Below are 16,638 nucleotides of genomic sequence, written 5' to 3' on the forward strand. Positions count from 1 at the left end.
AGTCCAACGGTAGTTATTCCTGTAAATCCACCATGGCTACTCCCGCCTCCAGTAGTTGATCTAGAAGTGTTGGAGAGACTACAGAAAGATAGGGAGAGTGTTGATCCATCTGATTTGTTTAAGAGACGTCTGGATACTGTGTATCAGGATTTTGTGGCCATTTACACATTTACATTGTTGTCATGACAGGACGTACTGGGTCAGCATTTGTAGTGCAGGAATGTGGGGTGGAAGTCAGGAAACGTATTACAGATCATCTGGCTGTATATACGGCGGAGCTGATGGCCATACTGTTGGCCTTGCAGTGGGTGGAGGAAGTCAAACAAGACAAGAGTAGTTATTTGCTCTGATTCATGTGAGTCTCCAGTCCTTTAGCTCACGTAGCAGACAAGACCTGCTTCATGAGGTGCTACAAACCCGTGGCAGGATTAAACAGATGGGTATTCAGATAAGACTGACTTGGGTCCCAGCCCATGTGGGGGTGGAGGGGAACGAGGCAGTAGATGAACAGGCTAAACAAGCACTTAGTAGTGGGGATGTTGATGTTGACGTTTCAATGAGCAAGGCAGAGGCAAAAATACTGATATATACAGTGATGGTGCAGAGATGGCAGGAGCAGTGGAATAGAGATAATAAGGGAAGGCATCTATTTCAAGTATAACAATATAATATGCCATTTAGCAGACGCTTTTATCCAAAGCGACTTACAGTCATGTGCGCATACATTTTTACGTATGGGTGGTCCCGGGGATCGAACCCACTACCCTGGCGTTACAAGCACCGTGCTCTACAGAGGACCAGAGGAGTCAGGGAGGACGGCAGGAAGGGTCAGAAGAGAGGAGGCTATTTTTACAAGATTTAGGGTGGGACACAGCCATTTGAATAAGACATTAAATGTGATAGGAAAGCGTGATTATTGTCAGGAAACAGAGACCGTGGAGCATGTATTGCTACAGTGTGGGCAGTATCAGAGGGAAGATGAGATCTAGTATGACATTTACATTTTAGCAGACGCTCTTATCCAGAGCAATTAGGGTTAAGAGCACATCGACAGATTTTTCACCTTGTCGGCTCGGGGATTAGAACCAGCGACCTTTCGGTTACTGGCACAATGCTCTTACCCACTAAGCTACCTGGGAGAAGGGGAAAGAATATATTGAGTAGAACGTCATTAGATATAATCTCAAATATTTTATATTTTTTAAGAGCAAAGGGGCTGGCAGGTAGGATTTAGTTTCTCCCTGTCTCTAGCCCTCACTCCAGTACAGTAGGTGGTGGTAATGTACCATAACGTTGGATGCCAACCGCCCATAAACCCCACTGAAGAAGAAGAAGAAGAAGAAGAAGAAGAAGAAGAAGGGCGTGGTATAAGGTGAATATACCGGAAACAAAATAGGAATGTTGTGTGGAAGTGTGTGGCGACAGAACGTTGATTTTTGGAAATTAAACTGTAACTGTTAGTCAACACGAGTAATTTTCTGTTTCAATCAGAGTAGCTACAAATATATCGCCGACAATATGACCACAATGAGAATTAAGTCTGATCAAGAAATCAGGGAACTGCTGGATGGGTATGGAATTAAGCACGGGCCTGTCGTTGGTAAGTCATGCTTTGCTTTTTGAATTAGCTAACGTTAGCTAGTTAACGTTAAGTGATAATGCCCGAGAAGCCTGTGTTTGGAGGATATATTGGCACGGGTGTTGTTACCTAATATATCCAATATATCCTTCAAACACCGGCTTCGAGGGCATTATCACTTTTATACAACGGGTTACCAACATATTCAAATAATGATTGACATTTTCATTAAAAACGTTATTTTGATGAATTTATTCACACTATTTCATCCTTCCACAAGTCCCGAAACAAATCTAGTGTTGATACCCAAGCCGGCTGGTCGTTCTTTCTATTGGTTCGGTTGCCAGAGACGCGACCCAGTCGTTCAGTCTTTTTGGTTCTGTATCTATGGACGCGACCCAGTCGTTCAGTCTTTTGGTTCTGTATCTATGGACGCGACCCAGTCGTTCAGTCTTTTGGTTCTGTATCTATGGACGCGAACCAGTCGTTCAGTCTTTTGGTTCTATACTGGCCTGCAGTCTGTAAGTTAGCCGTAGTTTGCTAGTTCGCAAGTGATAAGAACGTTGCCAGCCAGTATGTCAATGGAACATAATACGGTCACGTCAAAAAGGGCAGCCAGAATAACAACAGTAGCTGCATTTGTTTAAGCTGTTTTCTAGTGACATTTATTTAGATACATCCATAACAATGAGCTGATGAGGCGCGATTTCGCCTGGCGTAGAAAATGTGCTCACTCGTCAGGACACTGTTGTTCAGAGGAGCTAGCCAACAACACAGCTAACGCAATCACTTCAAACTGAAGCTGGAAAGATTTAAAACTAGCTTACTTTCGTTTTCCCTTTTTTTCAATTGACATTTCTTTGTATATATCCATAAAAATGATGCCAGCTGATTCATGATTTCGACTGGCTGAGAACCGCTGCCTGCCTCTCTCTCGTCCCGACCCCGACTCGTTCATTCGTTACTATGGGGCAGTTGGAGATCGAATTTGAATATTGAAACAATGTTGCAAATGTGGGAGAGACAGAAACTAAGGTTTATACAAATCTCCGCTGATAAAAACTAAATGTTAGTCTAAAATAAATGAAATAATGTCTAATGCTTTTTATAGTGGAGATCAAGTTTATAATTTCCCTGCCTGGGCTGATGAGACAGTGGATTGCGCAATCAGATGGAACGGAGTAAATAGGCATTTTAACGTCATAGATTTAACCGGTGGTAACTTGTGGAATAGCCACCGGCTGGAATGCGCTTTTAACCAATCAGCATCCAGGATTAGACACCCGTTGTATAACTACATTTACCCAACCCTAGCCGACTAGACTCAACGATTTACTATGGAGTTGAGCGTTTACTAGTGTGGGCGGACTGGAGCTCCGGCGTCATTTAAAATAAAATAATACGTAGTAAAAAAAATAAAAAAATAAAAATCATTTTATGTAATGTCGGAGCTCCAGTCCTCCCATGCTAGTTGCCGCGGAACGCCGTCGTTAATCGTGGAGTTGAGTTTAGTCGTCTAGGCCAGCCTATGTTTTTAACGTTACAACACATGGGCTGGGTAAGTTTAGTTTAGCTAACGTTAGCTAGCTCACTTCGCTACAAATTCCTAGTCTACTGAGTAGGCCTGCCTAATAGACTACATTTCTATGACCAGTCTCAAATATACTGATGATATTCTAATAGTCATGTAACTATGGTTTAATTGCGTTACTGAGCCACATCTAACATTTCTGCATTTTGGAGAGTCTACAAGACACCTGTATGAGAAGAAGCTGAAAGAGGCCATGGCCAAAGACAAGGTCACCGTGACTAAACCATCCCCAGACAGAACCTTCTACAGAGAGGAGCGTGAGTTAGACATGCATGCTAACACAAGGCTAATTAATACACAGGCAATACATCTAACCATTAGACTGAACTAAAGCGGGAATCAGGAATGTTGGTTTACTTATTTTCTTCATTTCAGGGGAAGAAGTCAGCTACGTTAACTATCGGACACCAGTAAGTATCCAACCATGGGGTTGATTGATTTGTTCGCAGTTGGCTTCTACAACATGTCCTTTTGTAGACGGAGAATGTCTTACCATCAATATTCTTCTGTTTCTCATATTTGCAGGTTAGAAGTGAGTGGCCTTCTGGAGATGGGGAACCCTACATGAGGTCAAGACCAGAGTACAGTGACAGGGACTTGGTGGATGAGTATGTTTGTTTACGGATTGCTTTGCATTAGGAAGTGTTGTGATGTTATCCAGTGTTTGTGTGGTCAGTTGATTTAAAGTGGACCAATAAAACATTTTTTTCTCTCTCTCCTTTGCAGGAAACTCTATTCAAGATCAAGGCCAGAGTACAGCAGCGGAAGACAGTACGTTGATGAGTGAGTCTTGTTTAGACAGATTTCACATTGTTTATGTATAATACATGTTTTCATAGCCTGGTCCTAGATCTGTTGCGGTCTTGCCAAGTCCTATGGTCATTATCATGCCGAAAACAACCATACGAGCTGGCAATGCAGCACAAACAGATCTGAAACCAGGCTGATGTTCAGAGATGTGATTCCTGCTTCTCTGACATTTATCCTCCATTCATATAAACTCAGCAAAAAAAGAAACTTTGTAAAAATCCAAATAACTTCACAGATCTTAATTGTAAAGGGTTTAAACACTGTTTCCCATGCTTGTTCAATGAACCATAAACAATTAATGAACATGCACCTGTGGAACGGTCATTAAGACACGAACAGCTTACAGACACTAAAGAGGCCTTTCTACTGACTCTGAAAAAAGCCAAAAGAAAGATGCCCAGGGTCCCTGCTCATCTGCGTGACCGTGCCTTAGGCATGCTGCAAGGAGGTATGAGGACTGCAGATGTGGCCAGGGCAATAAATTGCAATGTCCGTACTGTGAGACGCCTAAGACAGCGCTACAGGGAGACAGGACGGACAGCTGATCGTCCTCGCAGTGGCAGACCACGTGTAACAACACCTGCACAGGATCGGTACATCCGAACATCACACCTGCGGGACAGGTACAGGATGGCAACAACAACTGCCCGAGTTACACCAGGAACGCACAATCCCTCCATCAGCGCTCAGACTGTCCACAATAGGCTGAGAGAGGCTGGACTGAGGGCTTGTAGGCCTGGTGTAAGGCAGGTCCTCACCAGACATCACCGGCAACAATGTCGCCTATGGGCACATACCCACCGTTGCTGGACCAGACAGGACTGGCAAAAAGTGCTCTTCACTGACAGGTCACGGTTTTGTCTCGCCAGGGGTGATGGTCGGATTCGCGTTTATCGTCGAAGGAATGAACGTTACACCGAGGCCTGTACTCTGGAGCGGGATCGATTTTGGAGGTGGAGGGTCCGTCATGGTCTGGGGCGGTGTGTCACAGCATCATCGGACTGAGCTTGTTGTCATTGCAGGCAATCTCAACGCTGTGCGTTACAGGGAAGACATCCTCCTCCCTCATGTGGTACCCTTCCTGCAGGCTCATCCTGACATGACCCTCCAGCATGACAATGCCACCAGCCATACTGCTCGTTCTGTGCGTGATTTCCTGCAAGACAGGAATGTCAGTGTTCTGCCATGGCCAGCGAAGAGGCCGGATCTCAATCCCATTGAGCACGTCTGGGACCTGTTGGATCGGAAGGGTGAGGGCTAGGGCCATTCCCCCAAGAAATGTCTGGGAACTTGCAGGTGCTTTAGTGGAAGAGTGGGGTAACATCTCACAGCAAGAACTGGCAAATCTGGTGCGGTCCATGAGGAGGAGATGCACTGCAGTACTTAATGCAGCTGGTGGCCACACCAGATACTGACTGTTACTTTTGATTTTGACCCCCCCATTGTTCAGGGACACATTATTCAATTTGTGTTAGTCACATGTCTGTGGAACTTGTTCAGTTTGTGTCGCAGTTGTTGAATCTTGTTATGTTCATGCAAATATTTACACGTTAAGTTTGCTGAAAATAAACGCAGTTGACAGTGAGAGGACGTTTCTTTTTTTGCTGAGTTTTGCAGAAAGTATTCCCACCCCTTGACTTTTTACAGCCTAAATTTTAAATGGATTCAATGGAGACGTTGTCACTGGCCTACACACAATACCCCATAATGTCAAAGTGGAATTATGTTTGTAGAAATGTTTACAAATTAATTAAAAATGAAAAGCTGAAATGTCTTAAGTCAATATTTATTCAACCCCTTTGTTATGGCAAGCCTAAATACGTTCAGGAGTAAAAATGTGTTTAACAAGCCACATAAGTTGCATGGACTCACTGTGTGTGCAATAGTGTTTTAACATTATTTTGAATGACTACCTCATCTCTGTACCCCACACATACAATTATCTGTAAGGTTCCTCAGTCGAGCAGTGAATTTCAAACAGATTCAACCACAAAGACCAGGGAGGTTTTCCAATGCCTCGCAAAGAAGGGCACCTAACCTAAATGACAGAGTGAAAAGAAGGAAGCCTGTACAGAATACAAATATTCCAAAACATGCAAACCTGTTTGCAACAAGCCACTGAAGTAAAACTGCAAACAAGGTGCCAAAGAAATTAACTTTATGTCCTGAATACAAAGTGTTATGTTTGGGGCAAATCCAACTCATCAGAGTACCACTTCATATTTTCAAGCTTGGTGGTGGCTGCGTCATGTTATGGGTATGCTTGTCATCGGCAAGGACTAGGGAGTTTTTTAGGATAAAAAGAAACAGAATAGAGCTAAGCACGGGCAAAATCCTAGAGGAAAACGTGGTTCAGTCTGCTTTCCAACAGACACTGGGAGACAAATTCACCTTTCAGCGGGACAATAACCTAAAACACAAGGCCAAATATACACTGGAGTTGCTTACCAAGATGACATTGAATGTTCCTGAGAGGCCTAGTTACAGTTTTGACATAAAATCGGCTTGAAAATCTATGGCAAGACATAAATGGCGGTCTAGCGATGATCAACTACCAACTTCACAGAGCTTGAAGAATTGTAAAAAGTGTGCAAATTTTTTTACAATCCAGGTGTGCAAAGCTCTTAGACTTACCCAGAAAGCCTCACAGCTGTAATCACTGCCAAATGTGATTCTAACATGTATTGACTCAGGGGTGTGAATACTTACGTAAATTAGATTTCTGTATTTCATTTTCAAAAAAATGTGTGCACTTATTTTTTTATTTTTTTATATCATACTATTCTTGGGTATTGTGTGTAGATGGGTGAGAAAAAGAACCAATTTAATCAATTTTGAATTCAGGCTGTAAAACAACAAATGTGGAATAAGTCAAGGGATATGAATACTTTCGGAAGGCTCTGTATAAAAACAGACCTATTCCCAAGCTAAGAGCCTGCTTTTCTATGTTGTCCTGATCACATACCTGAATGTAGTCATGTTTGAGGCTAAATCCCCCCCTGTTTTCAGGCCCCATGTCTACAACACACCGTCATCCTCCTCCTCGTCCTACTCCAAACCAACGCCTGTGGTGAAGCCTGGAGGTGGCGTTGTGAAGGCGGAAAGAAAAGCGAGCTCTGGGAGACTGATCCCTCTCTGGATCCAGTTCCTGGTCTTCCTGATTGTAGCTGGCTTCCTCTACTTCTTATTCACTAGCATGGAGTCCGCAGAGAGTAGCCCCTTTAACAGAATCCAATGATCAAATGTACAGATAAATGTAAATCTGGGACGTGTTCATTAGGCAAGAAACGGAAGTAAACGGTCCAAGATGGGGGAAGTACTATTTGAACTTGTCCTGTAAGAATCAATCGTTTTCCATTTGAACAATTTTGTTTTTAAATGTTTCACTACGTGTGTCCTAATGAATACGACAAAGTTTTTAAATATTTTACGAATATATTATGGCACATCCCATGCCTGCCATTCTTTTAACTATTTTTGTGTGTTCTTTATATAAGGTGACTGACATTGGGTGCTGGTAACTTTACTATTGGTGAAAGGAAAGCGATTAACGTTTCCTTCCATCCCAACTCCTATGTAGTTACTAGATGGTGATGTATAGTATTGTGTTTTATCATACAACTACCTTACCAAAATAGGATGCTTCTACTATGGGTAATAGTGATGCCACTTTTTTACTCACAGTACTATCTTGATCATCTTCACAAATGTATAATGCCCACAGTAAATGCATTTACCAAATACTATATATCAATCAGAAATACTACGATTTGGTACTGGCTATTTGGTATGACTTGGTACTGGCTATTTGGTATGACTTGGTACTGGCTATTTGGTATGACTTGGTAATGACATTAAAATTCTAAATGAAGTGCCTTAGCATTTTGAACTGTTAATGATTCTATCCATATACATTTATAGAAATGCAATTGCTGTGGTCGGTGTATTGTCATTTTTAAATGTTTGGTGTGTAATGTGAGTTGTGGTTTTGTTAGATGTTCTGGTGTTACTCCTGACTTCACCATAATACATGCCACTGCTTCCTGCTTTTTTTTTTTTTTTTTTTAAATGTTTCTACACCTCCAGTATCATTTGTAATACTCACTTTCTTAACGTTTCCAGACACTGTTTTATCAGAGATCACTTTGGTCACACAATGTTTATAAAGCATCCCATATGGCACACTATTCCTCTATAGCCAATAGGAAAATGGCACACTATTCCTCTATAGCCAATAGGAAAATGGCACACTATTCCTCTATAGCCAATAGGATGCCATTTCGGACATGCACTCAGTCTACAGGTGAAAATACTTCTCAGCAGGACAGTAACTGTTTACATAGATATTTCTGACTGTTCAGATATTTTGTATCCAGCCACTGAGTAATTCCTATGATTCTCCAACTTTAAAATAAATGTTTTTATAATCAAAAATGGTTTGCCATTTCTTTATTTAACTTGAATTAGGGGTTAGTAGAAGATTAAAAAACCTGTGATAACAGAACGTAATGCATTATTTTGTAATTTGTTCCCAGCTACACACAGTGAATAGAACTTAGTGATATCGGTGAATGTGGTCGTTCATTGCCGAGTGAAATGTAAAAACCCATAGATTCTAGATACTACAGAGGGTGTACTAGTCTCTATTGGAGATGGACCTTAACTAGTCTCTAACTGAGATGGACATCAACAACTTGCCTCGCAAAGTCATCCTTGCAGATCGAGCGAAGCCTGAGCTTCCGAGGCTACATCACAACAATCAGCAAGATGGTCCCGGATCTGTTAGTGCTGCCTTGCCAACTACGGTCGTTAGGGTCACCTCTACTGCAACATTACTAGACATTTCTCTAACCGTGGATCGCTATCTATAAAAGCAAGAATTCATGATCCTTGATGTAGCGTCCCGTTAATTTACAGTGCTGTCTTGTAATAAATAAAATAAAAAATGAATTAAACTAATAGTGTAAAAACACAACATATTAACAACAAACCTGAAGAGAACTAAATGATGAGTTTCACAGTCAAACTTTCAGGCTTAGTACCAGTATCAAACTCCTAGCTTGGTCCCAGATCTGTTTGTGCCGTCTGTCGTCATTGTCTCACCAACAGCGGCAAGACAGCACAAACAGATCGTAGACCAGGCTATCAAACTACTCCACAAATCAGGAGTGGAGCTGCCAAGCCTAAGTGAATCTTTCTTCAGTCCAACAAGTGTCCACTGTTCTCTTGTTGACGTCAATCGTGAAATAGTTTTCAATTGACCGTCAGTCTTATTCGACCATCATTTAAAGGCCCAGTGCAGTCAAACACGTGATTTTCCTGTGTTTTATATATATTTCCACACTATGAGGTTGGAATAATACTGTGAAATTGTGAAAATGATAATACCCTTTTAGTGTAAGAGCTGTTGGAAAATACCACCTGAAATTTCAGCCTGTTTTGGTGGGTTGGAGATTTGACCTGCCTGGTGACCTCACCAGGCGGTAAATTAGTTAATAGACCAATAAGAAAGAGTTCCAAACCTCTCTGCCAATAACAACTCATTTTCAGTTTTCCCCACTCAGACCACTCCCAGACAGTCCTAGCAAAATTATTGCTTGAGAAATTGTTCTTTGCCAAGAAGCTATTTTTGTTTCTTTTTGACCATTTTATTTGAAATCAATCCCAGTAAGGTAACTTAATTGTTTCCCAGAAATTATTTGATATAGAGATAAAAAAAAAAAAACAGCTGCATTGGATCTTTAAACACTTTCAATCATTGGAACACACTGCTCTATTTCATGTCCATAATTGTCAGTTGTAACTGATCTTGGCATAAGAACTGGTCCAGAGAGGCCAACGTGTCCAAAAGGGTCAGTCCTTTTATAGTTGATTGTAGTGTTTATTACAGTGTGCCTGGTATGTAGATGATGGCTTAACAATTATTCTACCTACAAGTGCTGTTGTCATGTTCTAATGCAGGATTCTACCAGGTTCTAGTAGCTGGTGAGAGACTGAGGCATGTCGTGTCTCTGGCTCCTGTATAGTGCTTTGGTACTTGTCTTGTGTCGTCTCCATCTCTGTCTGTGCTCCCGACCCATCCCTGAGGAAGGTTGTCAGCTCAGGAATGTCTGTGCTCCCGACCCATCCCTGAGGAAGGTTGTCAGCTCAGGAAAGTCTGTGCTCCCGATCCATCCCTGAGGAAGGTTGTCAGCTCAGGAATGTCTGTGCTCCCGAACCATCCCTGAGGAAGGTTGTCAGCTCAGGAATGTCTGTGCTCCCGACCCATCCCTGAGGAAGGTTGTCAGCTCAGGAATGTCTGTGCTCCCGACCCATCCCTGAGGAAGGTTGTCAGCTCAGGAATGTCTGCGTCGAGGGTTCCATCTTAATGGTCCTCCTCCAAATATACACCATCTTCCCATCTCACAATTTTATTGCTAAGGCAACGTATGTGTTGTCCACACCTGTTGGTCAAATCAGACATGTAAATGGCCTTGTCAGTGTGTTCATGGTTTTACAGGATGATTCTTCTAAATTATCTTGACAGTGGTAAGCGAAGATAGCCAGGAATCCAAACTGATATGCACTGTTTCACCATTGTTTCTGAGCATATCAGTTTGGATTCCAGCAGGGTTAGGGTCAATTCCATTTAAATTCAGGAAGAACAATACAATTCCTATTCTCTTCAATACCTTTCAATTAGGAAAATGTGGAATTGGTTTTACTTTCTGAATTGACTGGAATGGAAATGGAACTCACCCCAACCTGGATTCTAGGCTAAAGCTAGGAGTGGGAAGGGAATTATACAAGACAAGGACTCACAGGTTCTGGTCTCTCTCTCTAGCTCCGAGGGTTTCTTCTGTCTCTTGCAGAGCACTCTGGCAACAACGATGATGATGATGATGAGGACAGCCACGAGGAAGGTCAGAGCAGACGCCAGCCAGCTGATCACCATAGGGCTCAACACTGGGTCTGGGTCTGATGAGGAGGACACAACCCAGATGGACAGACAGACAATATGAGAAGTGATCAATGTTTTATATTACGGTTGATATCTTCCAGGTCTGAGGGGGTGGACGCAACCAACGATGTACAACAAACAAACATGAATATTGGTAGAGCATGGCGCTTGCAACGCCAGGGGTTGTGGGTTCGTTTCCCACGGGGGGGCCAGTATGAAAATGTATGCATTCACTAACTGTAAGTCGCTCTGGATCAGAGCATCTGCTAAATGACTAAAATGTAAATGTAAATTTATAGCCACAACCAGTCATTATATATGAAAATGGAAAATAAACAGTTTACATTAGAGTGTATATCGTATCATTCATTACAACACTAGACAATCTATTTGTATGATCATCTCAGTGTTTGTTTCTTTGCATTAGAATTGAAGAATGTGATAATCCATGACAACAACAAAAGAAAATACATTCAGATAACAGTTCTAAATCGATCCAATCCACGAGGCCTGAGGCATTGTGGTGCCCTAGTAGCCTGGTCCCAGATATGTTTGTGTTGTCTCGGCAACTCAACAACCATAGGAGTAGGCCATACAGCACAAACACATCTGGGGACCAGGCTACTGCCTTAGATGCCGAGTAGCATGCCCTCACCTCTGATGGAGATGGGGAGCGGTTGGCTCTCCCGGGACACGAAGGTTCTCCTGCCCAGCTGGACCCTGTAGAGGCAGTAATAGTAGCCCTCGTTGGAGCGCTGTGCGTTTGAGAAGGTGAAGGTGACGGAGGGAGAGAGGGCGGGCAGCGACTGGCGCACCGTGCCGTTGGAACGGATCAGACGCAGCTGGAAAGACCCTTAGTAAGGAAAATAAGATAATATGACTTGATCGTTTTTTAACTGTAGCTATGTACTGCTTGTTATTGGCTCTATGGACAGGTTTCCTGTACACAGCTTAGCCCTAGACTAAAAAGCTTGCTGACTGGAGAATCTCAATTGAAATTACTTTTTAGTCCAGGACTAGGTACAATCTGTCCAAGAAACCAGCCCAATTAGTATTTTCTTAAATTGTAAAATGAATCCCAATAAATCAATCAAGCTACCTCCAGGGTACTGCTGCTCGGCGGAGCAGGTGATGGTGAAGCTGTGGCCTTTGATGACAGAGCCTGTGGGAGCCTCGATGGACGTGTTGTACCAGTGCTGAGGGGTGTGCAGCTCCACTGGAGAGATGGGAGGGAGACGGGGGGACGGGGGGACGGGGGGGGTTGGGGATCAATTTGACTGTCATTGAGTTACAGGATAGATCCAAATGACAAAACAAGTTTTTTTTTTTTCTGGAAAAGATGTCTGGACCTCAAGACAAAACCAAAATGATAGAAGATGAGAGTGAAGTGTTCAGGAAGGAGAACATGTTTGAAATGGAGTGAAACGAGGAGGTACTATTATCTGTCCCAAACCTGTCCAATAAAAACACCCTTTTATGTTGCAAAACATTTTGCTATGGTGTGCCCAACTGAACGTTAGAGCATACCGGTAGCAAATCACTTTTGTTTTCTTCCATTTTGTGTCTTACTAACTGAACAGGCCCCTAGATGACTCACCCACAGTGATGTTGATAGAGTTGCTGGGTGGAGAGCTGAGCAGGGAGGAGGGAGAGCTGCCCTTGATCCTGTACAGACAGCTGTAGCTGCCCTGGTGGGTCGTCTCCAGGTCTGACAGAGTCAGCTCCACCCTGGTCTGGGCAGAGTCCACCCTCTGAGTCACCAACGGGGTGGCTATGCCCCTCTTATACAGGTGGAAGTCATTCAGGTGGTGGCCCAGTAGCACAGTACAGCCGAAGCGAACCGTCTCCCCGGCAGAGAAGACAGTGTGAGGGGAGAGCAGGGACAGGGTGGGCGTCAACAGTGTACCTGTCAGGGACAACGGTATGTTATATACCCATTAGGGATAGTTCCTAGCCACATACATTGTCTCAACAACAACAAAAAACACAATCACACCACACGTATATTATCAATTGTTAACCGTTACCATTGTTCATATGTATTCCAACATGGAAATGTTTTCTGTCCCATAACAAATCCTCACTAGTATAGGAGGTGTCCTTGCCTCCTGTCGCCTGGGGATCTGTTTAAACCGTTTGGTACTAGGCTATCCTCCTGGGCCTCAGTCTCACCTGAGCATTTGACCCCAGCGTCATTATCATGAGTGCAGGTGAGGTAACTGTGGAGGACCCTGGGACATCGCGTCAGGCTCGCCTCGTGGCCAGAGCACTGGACGTTCCTCAGCCAGATCTTTCCGGTGCCCCTGCCAAACGCAGCTCCACGGAGAGCGTTCTCGGCCAGCCCACAGCCCAGCTCCAGGCACACCACGTCAGCCTCCCTCAGGTCCCAGCCGTGGTCACACACCGTCCCCCACTGGTTCCTCTGGAGTACCTCCACACGCCCCGAACACTCACTGTCCCCATTGACTAGCCGGATGAACGACACGCCATCTGCAGAGTGTATCATTTTGAGCGATTCACCGTCTGCATTGACTCCATTCCAAGTAACAAGAGCACAGCCTGTATGGGAACAGCATGAGGAAGAGAGAGGAAAACAGTACATTTGATCTATAATCATGAAGATACTGTAGAGTCATTGCTACAGTACAAAGCGGTACCTTTACACTCAAGGTTAGGACACTTGCTCATCACATCAAAGATCACATTGAAATACTAAGCTAGTTCTAGAATGAACTAATTACATCAAATATTCATCAGGCACACAGCAAAAACATAAAATAATCTCTGACCTAGCGTAGAAAGGACGTGGAGAATCTTCAGCATCATTGTCAAAGTTACATTTGACCGCAAATCGAGAGATGATGCTGACGTTAGCTCGATGCGATCTTCGGGGGAACAGACTACTCAAAATGCACCGGACAGTGGAGTCCTTCAACTTGACACCACTATAGCTTGCTGGTTAACAAATCAACCTACAGCTCACCTACTAGCGCCAGCCAGCTAACGTTAGCTAGCTAGCTACATTCCTTCATTCGTGGTTAGTCCGTCGCGGTCCTTCTTTTCATATTTAATAACGGATATCAAACATGTAAACATTTTAAACGGAGAACACTACTCCCTGTCGTTTAATATGAATCTTCCTTCAATATCAAACTTTTTTGAGAGAACGCGAAGATTTTTGTTAAAAACGAGCTAGCTAGCCTTCACATTAGCCTGCAAGTTAGCTAGCATATAGTTAATCTAGCTAGCTAATGATGGGGTGGATGGCATAACACTGTAGCTAACATTAATACTCAACATTATAGATACAGTTTTCTTTATCATCGATATATATTCACTTCAATGGTTTCGCTTAATCCTTTCGAATATTTTTTTTGTTTACGAAAACTAGCTAGAAACATAACCGTGACGCGTTGCATTTACGTCATCAGAGAGTCCCAAACCTTCCATAACAAAGCCATCACCTACAGAGAGATGAACCTGGAGAAGAGTCCCCTAAGCAAGGTGGTCCTGGGGCTCTGTTCACTAACACAAACAGAGCCCCAGGACAGCAACACAATTAAAGCATGAGAAAACAAACAATTACTTGACACATTGGAAATAATTACCCAAAAAACGGAGCAAACTGGAATGCTATTTGGCCCTAAACAGAGAGTAAGTACACAGTGACTGACCCAAAATTAAGGAAAACTTCGACTTTGTACAGAGTGACTCAGTGAGCCAGCCATCAGCCAGCCAGCGAGCATAGCCTTGCTTTTGAGAGAGGCCGCCATAGGCAGACCTGGCTCTCAAGAGAAGATGGGCTATGTGCACACTGCCCACAAAATGAGGTGGAAACTGAGCTGCACTTCCTAACTTCCTGCCAAATATATGAACATATTAGAGACACATTTTTCTCTCAGATTACACAGACCCACAAATAATTTGAAAACAAATCCAATTTTGATAATACCACAGTGTGCCATCACAGCAGCAAGATTTGTGACCTGTTGCCACACAAGAAAAGGGCATCCAGTGAAGAACAAACACCATTGTAAATACAACCCTTATTTATGTTAATTAATTTTCCCTTTTATTTTCACATTGTTAAAAGACTCTATATATAGCCATAACATGACATTTGAAATGTCTCTATTCCTTTTAAACTTTTGTGAGTGTAATGTTTACTGTTCATTTCTGATTGTTTATTTCACTTTAGTTTATTTATCTATTTAATTTGCTTTGGCAATGTAAACATATGTTTCCCATTCCAATAAAGCCCTTTGAATTGAATTGAATGTTTTTCTCTGACTTGTGACGATGGGTCTATTCATTACGCCGATTATGTTGCAAAATGTTTTGTCTGTTGCAAACGAAAAACGTTTTGCAACGGAAATGAGATTTTCTATTGGACAAATTTATGTAGGTCCCTCCCCGTTTAGTTCCGTTTGTTCTGTTTACTTCTGTTTGGTTCTTAAATGGTAATTGTTTTCTGTTGCAATGAGTAATGAATACACCCAATGACCATCCCACAAAAAAATAAAAAGAAGTGTGACCATCCTTCCATCCCACAGACAGAGGTCACTCATTCACCACCAGCTACTCTGCTACAATGTATCAATATCATACTGTATGTCCGTGGATGAACCTACAGTATATACTGAGTGTACAAAATATTAGGAACACCTGCTCTTTCCATGACATAGACTGACCAGGTGAATCCAGGTGAAAGCTATGATCCCTTATTGATGTCACTTGTTAAATCCACTTCAATCAGTGTAGATGAAGGGGAGGAGACAGGTTAAAGAAGGATTTTAAAGCCTTGAGACAATTGAGACATGGATTGGGTATGTGTGCCATTCAGAGGGTGAATGGGCAAGACAAAATATTTAAGTGCCTTTGAACAGGGTTTTGGTAGTAGGTGCCAGGCGCACCGGTTTGTGTCAAGAACTGCAACGCTGCTGGGTTTTTCACATTCAATGGTTTCCCATGTGTATTAAGAATGGTCCACCACCCAAAGGACATCCAGCCAACTTGACACAACTGTGTGGGAAGCATTGGAGTCAACATGGGGCCAGCATCCCTGTGGGAAGCATTGGAGTCAACATGGGGCCAGCATCCCTGTGGGAAGCATTGGAGTCAACATGGGCCAGCATCCCTGTGGGAAGCATTGGAGTCAACATGGGCCAGCATCCCTGTGGGAAGCATTGGAGTCAACATGGGCCAGCATCCCTGTGGAACACTTACAACACATTTCGTTACACCCGCAATAACATCTGCAAAATATGAGTATGTGACCAATACGATTTGATTTGAACACCTTGTAGAGCCCCATGCCCTGATGAATTGAAGCTGTTCTCAGGGCAAAATGGGGGGGTGCAACTTAATATTAGGAACTTCTTCCTAATGTTTGGTATACTCAGTGTAACCTCAGTGGGATTAACCATTGCACAGGAAAGTAGCCCATCTTTGAGAGAAAGCAATGACCTGTGTGCAGGTACTGTAGGTAGGATAGCCATATTGATGGATGAAAAATATCTTAGGAGAAGAAACATTCTTGCTGGCCCTTTATAATAATAATAATAATAATAATAATAATAATAATAATACAGACAGTCCCCCACCAATCACTGAAAGAGCTTTGTAATCCCAGTAATTCATCTGAATATATGAGTCAATGGCAGAAAATGGCTTGTATAGTCAAATGACCACAGCATTCGCAGTCGTAAATTCATAACT

The 16,638-nt window shown here is 42.9% G+C and overlaps 2 protein-coding genes across 2 annotated transcripts; one reads left to right on the forward strand and one right to left on the reverse strand.

Annotated features, from left to right (window-relative positions):
- Positions 1-1,373: 1,373 nt before the first annotated feature.
- LOC121546150 (lamina-associated polypeptide 2) lies at positions 1,374-8,253 on the forward strand. Its single transcript, XM_041857195.2, has 6 exons — positions 1,374-1,600; positions 3,323-3,427; positions 3,546-3,580; positions 3,696-3,778; positions 3,897-3,953; positions 6,990-8,253. The coding sequence occupies exons 1-6, from the start codon at positions 1,519-1,521 to the stop codon at positions 7,216-7,218; spliced, it is 591 nt and encodes a 196-aa protein (XP_041713129.1). The 5' UTR covers positions 1,374-1,518; the 3' UTR covers positions 7,219-8,253.
- A 1,310-nt stretch (positions 8,254-9,563) lies between these two features.
- On the reverse strand, positions 9,564-14,368 carry LOC121546151 (deleted in malignant brain tumors 1 protein). The gene is made up of 7 exons (XM_041857196.2): positions 13,710-14,368; positions 13,093-13,479; positions 12,518-12,826; positions 12,020-12,136; positions 11,576-11,773; positions 10,782-10,937; positions 9,564-10,423 (listed from the first exon to the last, which is right to left on the reverse strand). Exons 1-7 carry the CDS (start codon positions 13,744-13,746, stop codon positions 10,383-10,385), a joined length of 1,245 nt encoding a protein of 414 aa, XP_041713130.1. The 5' UTR covers positions 13,747-14,368; the 3' UTR covers positions 9,564-10,382.
- Positions 14,369-16,638: the final 2,270 nt, after the last annotated feature.

The sequence above is a fragment of the Coregonus clupeaformis genome, chromosome 30, assembly GCF_020615455.1.
Source record: "Coregonus clupeaformis isolate EN_2021a chromosome 30, ASM2061545v1, whole genome shotgun sequence".
NCBI lineage: Eukaryota > Metazoa > Chordata > Actinopteri > Salmoniformes > Salmonidae > Coregonus > Coregonus clupeaformis.